Raw genomic sequence first — 11,191 nt, forward strand, 5'->3', positions numbered from 1 at the left:
AAATAAATAAATAAATAAATAAATAAATAAATAAATAAATAAATAAATAAAAAAAACTTAGGTATATACCTAACCAAGGAGGGGAAAGATCTCTACAAGAAAAACTACAAAACACTGCTGAAAGAAATCATAGACAACACAAACAAATGGAAACACATCCCATGCTCATGGATGGATAAAATCAATATTGTGAAAATGACCATACTCCCAAAAGGAATCTACAAATTCAATTCAATTCCCAGTAAAATATCACCATCATTCTTCACAGAATTAGAAAAAACAATTCCAAAATTCATATGGAACCAAAAAAGAGCCCACATAGCCAAAGCAAGACTAAGCAAAAAGAACAAATCTGGAGGCATCACATTACCTGATTTCAAACTATACTATAAGGCCATAGTCACAAAAACAGTATGGTACTGGTATAAAAATAAGCATATAGACGAATGGAACAGAATAGAGAACCCAGAAATAAACCCAAATACATACAGCCAACTGATGTTTGACAAAGCAAACAAAAACATAAAGTAGGAAAAGGACACCCTTTTCAACAAAATGGTGCTGGGATAATTGGCAAGCCACATGTAGGAGAATGAAACTGGATCCTCATCCCTCACCTGATACAAAAATCAACTCAAGAGGGATGAAGGATTTACATCTAAGACCTGAACCTATAAAAATTCTAGAAGATAGGCTGGGCACAGTGGCTCACACCTGTAATCCCAGCACTTTGGGAGGCCAAGGTGGACAGATCACCTGAGATCAGGAGTTCAAGACCAGCCTGAGCTAGAGGGAGAAACCCCATCTCTATTAAAAATACAAAAAATTAGCCAGGCATGGTGGTGCATGCCTGTAATCCCAGCAACTCAGGAGGCCAAGGCAGAAGAATCGCTTGAACCCAAGAGGTGAAGTTTGTGGTGAGCCGAGATCGCGCCACTGCACTCCAGCCTGGGCAACAACAGCAAAACTCCACTTAAAAAAAAAAAAAAAACTCTAGAAGATAACATTGGAGAAACCCTTCTAGACACTGGCGTAGGCAAGGATTTCATGACTAAAAACCCAAAAACAAATGCAATAAAAACAAAGATAAATAGCTGGGACTTAATTAAACTAAAGATCTTTTGCATGGCGAAAGGAACAGTCAGCAGAGTAAACAGACATCCCACAGAGTGGGAGAAAACCTTAACAATCTATACATCCGACAAAGGACTAATATCTAGAATTTACAACGAACTCAATTCAGCAAGAAAAAAAAAAATCCCATCCAAAAGTGGGCTAAGGACACAAATAGACAAGTCTCAAAAGAAGATATACAAATGGCCAACAAACATGAAAAAATGTTCAACATCACTAATGATCAGGGGAATGCAAATCAAAATCTCTGATCTGCAAAGCCCTTGATCTTAACCACTAATTACAAAACAGCCTGATGATCCATCTCCATAGGGGGGCAGGCACCTACATTTCCTGACAGCCATGTTTCTTCTTGCTAGATGTCTTCCTTACTATCCACAGTTTACTACCTGATCTTCTAGGTTTATCAAGAGAGGAACCTAGGATGACATGTTCTCCTCTCCCCATCAGAATCTTTCAAACCAAAGCAGCACTTTGGGGAAAAGCATTGTTAATTGATTGCTGGATCATATGGTAGTTCTACTTTTAATTTTGTGAGGATCTACAAACATTTTTAAAATGAAAAAACTAGACAAATAATTTAATCCCAAGGTCACAAAGCACAGAAGTCACAAACCTGTGACAGCGCACCTTCCATCATACCATACAGCCTTCCTACCTCAAGGCATGATGAAAATATGCCCTAGAATATAATAAAATTATACAGTATGTATAAATAAATATACACTACAAATACAACAGAAATAATACTTGGAACTGGACGTGAGTTGTTTAAATGTATCATATTACCTATTACGTCGAAATTCATCACTCCTTCCTTCGGAAGTGTCACTGAGTCCCATAGAGTATTCTTGGGAAAATAAATAAGTGAAATTCATGAGCGCAAAACATATACTTACATAAAAATGATCTCTAAAGGCTTAGTTCTAACCAAGAATCGAACATCATTACCTCAGCATTGTCTATATAAAAAGTGACACTCTGACTTCCCAGGTTGAAGTCGATCCAAAATTTCTCTAATTTTTCATCTGCTGGTTTTCTCATCTGTAAGAGATCATTTCGGCATGAATTATACACATAAAAATCATGCTATAGGGTAAGATAAACATTATTCCCTTGAAAACAGAATTTGTGCTTTTCCTGGAACAGCATTCTCCTAGCATTATAGAGCCTCTCTTTATTGACTGACTCTTTTGTGCAAAACAGAAGGATCTCAGTTTTATAGAACTCAGCCATTTCTCCTCACCCCTCCAAAAATCCCACTATCCTTGGCATATTTGACATTTAAATATGTCACATGATTCTATCTACACAATTTTTTTCTAATGAAAATCACAGAGAAAACAGTTCTATGTTGAATCAGTAATAATCCCCACTGCATATGGATGGAAACTTCCAGAGAAGGAGATACTGTAACCAAACATGAGTGATTTGCCATCTATCTTCCATTAGAGTAGAGCTAAAACTTGAAGACTTCAAATTTCCTTCATTTTAATTATTCTAAAATAAATAGATGCTTATAGTTAAAACAGGGGAAGAAAGATTCTAACAGTATGGTGTTTATAGAAACAGTAAACATCTTCTCTGCCCCTCAGCTTTTCGTAAGTACCTTTCCATAGGCACCATTAACAATGCCTTTGTTTCCTCCCAGATGTTTTCTAGACATACATCAACAAGTATAGGCCAGGCACAGTGGCTCTCGCCTGTAATCCCAGCACTTTGGGAGGCTGAGGCGGGCGGATCACAAGGTCAGGAGATTGAGACCATCCTGGCTAACACAGTGAAACCCCGTCTCTACAAAAAATACAAAAAATTAGCTGGGCATGGTGGCGGGCGCCTGTAGTCCCAGCTACTCAGGAGGCTGAGGCAGGAGAATAGTGTGAACCTGGGAGGCGGAGCTTGCAGTGATCTGAGATCACATGACAGCACTCCAGCCTGGGCGACAGATGAGACTCCATCTCAAAAAACAACAATAACAAAAAGAAGTATATAGAAAGATTTTATTACCCAACAATAGATAAAACACTAGACTTACTATTCTACAATCCAATTTTCCAATACATTGTATTTCTTGGACATCTTTCCTTTCTATAGTACATGTCTACCTTTTAATAGCTACAGAGGTGAATGAGGGCTTTCACCCACAATACATGTTCCTGGAAGCCAGTGTAAGGGTCAGGATAAGGGCCCTGATGGAAGGGAATGGAAATTTGGATGTCGTAGAAAGAAGAAAAACCAAACAGAGCAGAATCGTCAGACAACCGGAGGGAAAATAAACAGAATGAGCCTACCAGACTCAGTTCTAGAGAGAAGGAATGTGTAGTGTAGCCATGAGTTGAAAGTTTAGCTCAGAGAGGCCAAGAAGGGGACTCTGAACCCAAAACAAAGAAATGATGAATGAGGACATTCTGAATACAGGGTCCAGGACACTCAAACAAAGTCAAGGTTCTAAGACCTCTAAATATTTTAGCCTGAAACTGAGATGCTGTAGGTTGCGGCCCTTCTATATGAAGGACCTTGTTCCTCTAGAAACCAAATGGGGGGTGGGGAAGAAACTGGTCAACCTTGGACTATAAAGTGCAAGGTAGAATGAGACAGAGAGAAAGGACAGTGGCCCCAGTGGTTGAGAATAAGAGGGTGGGGCATAAGATGGAAGGAGAGAAGCAAGGAAATCATTCTTTTTACCCCAGTCTAGGCATGAATTATGTTACTCATGAATAGGGTAAAATGAGGCAAGCTTCCTGTAATTGTCCTCATGTACATAGTACAGACCCTAAAATTCCTTTTTCCAGTAGTAATAGTAGAGCCCTTAAACTTACTGGTAATGCATTCTGGTTAGGGTATGGTATGATCAGTTGGAGAATTTAGGTCATTGGGAGAAGAAGTTGGCATCCTTTTTTAAAAAGCCCTTTTGAGTCATGAGAGCAAAACTTTGACCTAACCATATAAACCTAACTCCTGGTTTCACTGCACACCACCCTCAGACCTGCAAGAGAGATGAACATACCTCATGCTCATCAGCAAAAGCAGCAACACATGGAAATGAATACACCCTGCAAAACACCTCACAATTAAAAAATAAAATATGAATGAACCTTAAACACATCTACAGACGTTCCGCAACAAGCACTTATAACTAGAGTATGCATTAAGTCTCCTCGTACAGAGTATGATAGGGGGTTTAAGTCTGCAAATGGAGACCTACTATGGGTAGATTTCAAATCTCCATCTGGCAGTCAGTGAACCAGGTTTACTAGTACTGTATCTCAACCCAGTTACTCAGCCAGATTCCCAAACAAAAGGAGTGAATTTAGCCAATATTGCCTGACCAAGGACTTAATTGTTCATGATACAACTAACTCCAGCAACTTCAAGTCAGAAAATTGTTTTTAATAAAATTTATGAACTCTTTAAAGAATGTATTATTTTAAAATACCCCAAGTCACACATATAATAAAACTGATAGAGATAATTTTTAAACACACTCCAACAAGCCACTAGGCAGAAAGGGTCTGATCTTCTCAGGTTTCTACTCAATGGACAACTGAATACGCTCTGTAAAGATGTACCCAATATTCTCTCCCAAAATGAAACAGATCCTAAACTGTTCTTTTAAAACATTAGATATTTTCAGAATACAACTAGTCAATAATGCTCAGAGACACAACTTACCTTCTTTGGTCACCGAGTCTGTCGTTTAGGTGATTGAGAAAACGTCTACTGTCCTTCAAAGCAAATGATATAAACTCTTTTATTAAAAAAAAATCAAGATATCTTGGTCAATACTACCTTAGCATATAGAGGCCAGTGTTTGCTTCTAAATGACCAGGATGCAGTAACATCGATGAGGCTTTATAAGGATTTGTTATTATATGTTAACAATACTTCATGCCACAAAGAGGAGGCTCTGGGATCATGTTTCTAGAAGGAATCTTTGCTCCCTGCAGCCATTAGATTTTCAGCTGAGGAATACTTAGGTCTCCAAAAGTTAAATGCCTGGTTATGTTTCACTGGGTCAGAAGTGTAAGCAAGAGAAATACATCTTACTGATGACCTAGGTTACAATATTTGACCAACCCATTGGGCATCCACCTCCCTAACACCTGCACAGCACAAACCAACCACAAACCTATAAAATTTATCAACTTTGGGTTGATCTGGGTGTATCATCTATGGCCAGTTTTCCTTTTTGGGAGTTCTCTATCTCACTTTCTTCTCCTAGCATATGTTCTAAGAACAAAGACTATTATTAGAGTTTACCTAACCAACAGCTCTCAGGAAGAAATTTGTTGCCCCACAACATTCTAAAAACAAAGAGATACAGATCCAAGATTTTGTTCCCTTTTGTTAGCAAGGATTGGCTATTGTAGTCAACACTCCTTATGCTCCTGATCTACCATTCAGCAGTAATTAGACATCAGCAGTGTAAGCCTTTCATGTAAAAAAGCAATTCGGTCTGGGTGCGGTGGCTCTCATCTGTAATCCCAGCACTTTGGGAGGCTGAGGCAGGCAGATCATCTAACGTTGGGAGTTGGAGACCAGCCTGACCAACATGGAGAAACCCCGTCTCTACTAAAAATACAAAATTAGCCGGGAGTGGCGGCACATGCCTGTAATCCCAACTACTCGGGAGGCTGAGGCATGAGAATCGCTTGAACCCAGGAGGCGGAGGTGTGGTGAGCCGAGATCGCGCCTTTGCACTCCAGCCTGGGCAACAAGAGCAACACTCTGCCTCAAACAAACAAACAAACAAACAAACAAAAACACATACACAATTCAATTGAGAAACTGATAGTTCTGGGGAAGGAAATGATTTTGGAAACAAGATAATTACATTTCTCTATTTTCATCAAATTTTCCTGCAAATGAGAAATGACAAAAAGCAGAAAGGAAATTAACACATGAGTGCCTACAATAGCCCTGGACCTTTCAGTTTCTCTCATTGAATTCTCAAGACTTTGAGGTGGACTTTAGTCCCATTTTACAGATGAGGTCACTCAGGCTTCACAAGTCAACTACCTTGCCAAAATGCATACATCCCATAAATTGGAGAGGTGGGTCTCAAACTCTAGGTTCAACCCAGTTTGGGATAGACCCAATGCTCATGGTCTTTCCACTGAGATTACACTGAATCCTGGCTAAATAATTACTATATGCAGTATATAACAGTAGGTTCAGAGTCTGAGGAAATATAAAGGTCCATGTTTAATAAAAATCCTGATTACATGGGAATTTTGACCAGAAAGGTTTTGTCAACCCGAGTACTGTTATTAAGAATTTTACCTTTTCCTACAGGAGTCTAACCCTCATTTTAAAAACTTTTTAGAAGAAGAGGGAAAATGTTTTAGCTATTTTAAGATGAAGGTGAACACACAACACAGTCATAAGCTATTTTTGTGTGGCTTTTGTGAACACAATCGCAGGAAGCCCAGGTTGCAGAGAAGACTCTAAAAAGTATTGTTTCTCCAAACTGTACAGGTCGGATGGCTCAGAAAGCAGCCACCCCATAATACTCCTATGCCAGGCCATGTCCATTTCAGCCTCCTGCCATCACAGCAGCTGCCTTCTGCAAGGCAAAAATGCTCTGATTTCTTCTTCAATTCTCCCTACCATTCAAGGGTTCAAGGTTCATTGAAAATTGCTCACCCTTCCAAGACAATTTTTTTTAACTGAATCCATCAAATTCACCTAGTTCTGTATCCTATAAAGAAGTCCTGGACAGACACGGTGGCTCACACCTGTAACTCCAGCACTCTGGGAGGCCAAGGTGGGCAGATCACCTGAGGTCAGGATTTCAAGATAAGACTGGCCAACATGGCTAAACCTGGTCTCTACTAAAAATAAAAAATTAGCCAGGCGTGGTGGCAGGCACCTGTAATCCCAGCTACTTGGGAAGCTGAGGCAGGAGAATCACTTGAACCCAGGAGGCAGAGGTTGCAGTGAGCTGAGATTGCACCACTATACTCCAGCCTGGGCAATAGCATGAGATTCTGTCTCAAAAAAAAAAAGAAAGAAAGAAAGAAAAAGAAAAGAAAAAGTCCTATCTGTATCCCTATATCTAGCTCACAATATTCTGTTCATATTGCCTTCAAATTGTTTCTCCTAAGTGGGAAACAAGTTTAAGAATGGCAGTGTAATCACACTTAAGCAAAAAAAAAAAAAAAAAAAAAAAAAAATCCTCCCGTAAGCCCAACACATAGGCAAGTTCTCAGAGGATGCTTAATAAATATTGGCTAAACAGAAATTCGCATGACCAGGAATCTCACCGTCTCAAATTCTCGATCCTGAATTTCTTTGAAACCTTCGGCAATGACTTCATCATCAAACCATGTATGGACAAGTTCCTCCCTTGAATTTCTAATCGTCAGTCTACACAGCGCTTCAGAAATAGCAACCTGCTGGTCATAATCTAGAGATTAAAAACATGGTAGACACAGATAATTCTGGGCACAAAGCAAAAGAAAAAACGAGTTCCAGAGCTAGCACTTGCTCTAAGAAACTCCATCTGAGAAGCCTAGCATTATGTCTTAGAGTTACCACGGCAAGATGCATCCTGGAGTAATCAGAATCATTTAAATTCTTTTTTTTTTTTTTTTGAGATAGTCTCACTTTGTCACCCTGGAGTGCAGTGGTGGCTGGAGTACGGTGACCCGATCTCGACTCACTGAAATCTTCGCCTCCTGGGTTCAAGTGATTCTCCTGCCTCAGCCTCCCAAGAAGCTGGGATTACAGGCATGTGTCACCATGCCTTGCTAATCTTTATATTTTTAGTAGAGATAAGGTTTTGCCATATTGGCCAGGCTGGTCTTGAACTTCTGGGTTCAAGCGATCTGCCCACCTCGGCCTCCCAAAGTGCCGGGATTGTAGGCATGAGCCACCACGCCTTGCCAAAATCATATAAATTCAGTATTTAAGAAATAAAATAAAAATCTAAATAAGAGGTTGGTATATAACGATTTTTAAATAAATAATATTTATGAGTATTATATTTTAGATACATTAAAATACTCATCCAAAGCAAATCATCAAACAGCCTTAAAAATGTTTCTACTGGCTAGGCACGGTGGCTCATGCCTGTAATACCAGCACTTTGGGAGGCCAAGGCAGGCAGATCACCTGAGGTCAGGAGTTCGAGACTAGCCTGGCCAACATGGTGAAAACCCATCTCTACTAAAAATACAAAAATTAGCTGGGCATGGTGGTACATGCCTGTAATCCCAGCTATTCAGGAAGCTGAGGCAGGAGAATCGCTTGAACCCAGGAGGCGGAGGTTGCAGTGAGCTGAGATCACGCCATTGTACTCCAGCCTGGGCAATAAGAGCAAAACTCCATTTAAAAACAAACAAAAAAAACCCAAAAAGTTTCTACTACAAAATAAAATCCCAAAATAACTTGTAGTATTTCACAGCAAATAAACTAAAACTACATGTAGTAACATGTTTAAATTACAAACAATTCTAAGGGTAAAAAGGGAGTTGTAGCCCAAGGAATGGCATTTATAGGATGCTTTTAAAATCTACAAAATGATAATGCATGTTGTTTAGGGATCTACAGAGTAAAAACAGAAAAATATGCTTGGGAACGAAAACCAAATCTGAGTCAAGGAGAAGGAAATGGGATGAGGAACATGGACACAGGGGACTTTATCCATGACACCTTTTTTTTTTTCTTTAAAAACAGACTTGAAGCTAAAGTGGTAAAATGCTAAATTTTGACGAAGCTGGCTGGTAGTAAACGAGTATTCACGAATTATTCTTTACAGTTTTCAGCATGCTAAAATCTCTCAAAATAAATTTAAAATAAAACCCTAATTCCTATCTTCAATTTAACCATAATTTATTCCCCATGATCCCAAGATGCTCATAAAACCCCCGGTGTCCAATATTTAATATTCTAATACTGAAAATTCTAAAATTTCTTACCACCCACAGTCAAGAGTGTCCTTGCAAGGTCTTTCCTGAAACATTTAGATAAATCACATTTAACTGAAGTGAACATCAAGAGGTAAAACTTTACTATACTGGCATTAAACTTTAAAACCAAAATATGTTTCTGAAACTATTTCAAATTCAGCATCAGAATTTCCTTAATGTCAATAATACATATTTATGGAAAAACCTTCTCAAGTTTATGTATTAATGACCTAGATGTTATTTTTTAAGAAGCTAGAACTACTATACACACTCTGAGGTTCTATTTTCCCTCTTGTAAAGTGAATTCCATTTGATGATCTCTAAGAGTTCATCAAATTAATTCTGGAGTTTTATAATCACCGCACCAACCTGTGAGGGCATATGTCCTTTTACACAGTTTGATACCTGCAGGAAATGATACAGACAGTGATTCTTTCCTATGAGCTGCTTGATCTGATTTTAAAAACTAATTTAGGCCGAGTACGGTGGCTCATGCCTGTAATCCCAGAACTTTGGGAGGCCTAGACGCACAGATCACCTGAGGTTGGGAGTTCAAGACCAGCCTGACCAACATGGAGAAACTCCATCTGTACTAAAAACACAAAACTAGCCGGATATGGTGGCACATGCCTGTATTCCCAGCTACTCGGGAGGCTGAGGCAGGAGAATCGCTTGAACCCAGGAGGCGGAGGTTGCAGTGAGCTGAGAGCGTGCCATTGCACTCCAGCCTGGGCAATAAGAGTGAAACTCCACCTCAAAAAACAAAACAAAACAAAACAAAAAACAAATTAATTTAGAGACGTAATAGGATTAAGCTATTACATTATTGTAACTAATGCAGACTCTCGAATTGTACATTATTCACTCAGAATTTCAAATAAATGCTAACAAGTGTGAGTCGATCTTTTTTTTTTTTTGAGACTGAGTCTGGCTTTGTCACCCAGGCTGGAGTGCAACGGCACGATCTTGACTCACTGCAACCTCTGCCTCCCAGGGTCAAGCAATTCTGCCTCAGCCTTCCAAGTAGCTGGCATTACAGGTGCCCGCCACACCCAGCTAATGTTTTCTATTTTTAATAGAGACGGGGCTTCACCATGTTGGTCAGGCTGGTCTCGAACTTCTGACCTCAAGTGATCCACCCACCTCAGCCTCCCAAAGTGCAAATAGAAACCAGGAAACAGTACCACTGAGCAAAATTAATTCTGCTTAATTTTATATTGCAGGTTTTACCTTTGAAGTCCAGAACATTCCAGACTTTCTAGAACACACAGACAATAAGGTAGTGTGTTCAAAGATTAGTTTGAAAACTTAGGAGAAAATATGAGATCAGCTGCTCTCCAAATCTAAATACACCACTAAGAGTAGTGATTTCACTAATGTATTAAATAAAAATGTGTTTAGGAAAAATTCAATGTAAAAACTATATCCTGCAAAGACTAAATGGACAAACACGATGACAGTGAGTTTCATGCTCACAAATCACCTATTTCAGGCCCTACACTGTGGCCACACACCACGTAAATAATGTGCCACAATGACATCCTCCATGCTGGCTGGCTGGTGGTTAGCGCAGTCACAGGTGCCGGTTCCAATTTCAAAACAGGGTGCTGGTTTTGTTGTTTCTATGGTCACACATTACAACCTTACCTCCAAATCTCACATCCCAAGAACTATGCAACAGTGGCTTTGGGTCACCAAAAAACAAAAAATCCATCACATGAAAAGCAATCAAAATTCCATCTCACATTAGTGTAGCTACCTTGGGGCACGTCCTCTTTAGCAGATAATGTGCTAATCACTTTACATGGATTGCTTGATTTAACCTTTACAATAATTCTATCAAGTAGGTATTACTTTGACTCCATTTTACAGGCAAACAAACTGAGATATGATGAAGTCAGGGCTGTGCTCATAGACAACAGGCAAAAGTGGCAAAACTCAGATTTGAAACCAAGCAGGCTCTATGGTCTATACTCTTAACATTCTCCCCTGAGTCACGAATTTAGTTCACATTTACAATGAAAAAATAGAGCCTGACAAAGCATTTTGCCTCAATGTTGATGCAAAAAGAAAAAAAAAATACTTCATAATTATTAAAAAGGAAAAATCTAGCAATTTTTTTTTTTTTTTTTTTTTTTTTTTTT

General features: G+C 39.1%; 1 protein-coding gene across 1 annotated transcript in view; it reads right to left on the bottom strand.

Moving 5' to 3' along the window:
- The window catches only part of SYCP2L (synaptonemal complex protein 2 like), an 80,192-nt gene that overhangs the window by 51,143 nt on the left and 17,858 nt on the right, over positions 1-11,191 (bottom strand). The window contains exons 9-14 of the mRNA XM_023185346.1: positions 9,057-9,091; positions 7,401-7,543; positions 4,807-4,859; positions 4,142-4,187; positions 2,086-2,178; positions 1,924-1,984 (exon numbers count right to left, since the gene is read on the bottom strand). Of these exons, the coding sequence (XP_023041114.1) occupies positions 1,924-1,984; positions 2,086-2,178; positions 4,142-4,187; positions 4,807-4,859; positions 7,401-7,543; positions 9,057-9,091 (431 nt within the window). The remainder of the gene's footprint in view (positions 1-1,923; positions 1,985-2,085; positions 2,179-4,141; positions 4,188-4,806; positions 4,860-7,400; positions 7,544-9,056; positions 9,092-11,191) is intronic.

This window comes from Piliocolobus tephrosceles, chromosome 5 (genome assembly GCF_002776525.5).
Source record: "Piliocolobus tephrosceles isolate RC106 chromosome 5, ASM277652v3, whole genome shotgun sequence".
NCBI classification, from domain to species: domain Eukaryota; kingdom Metazoa; phylum Chordata; class Mammalia; order Primates; family Cercopithecidae; genus Piliocolobus; species Piliocolobus tephrosceles.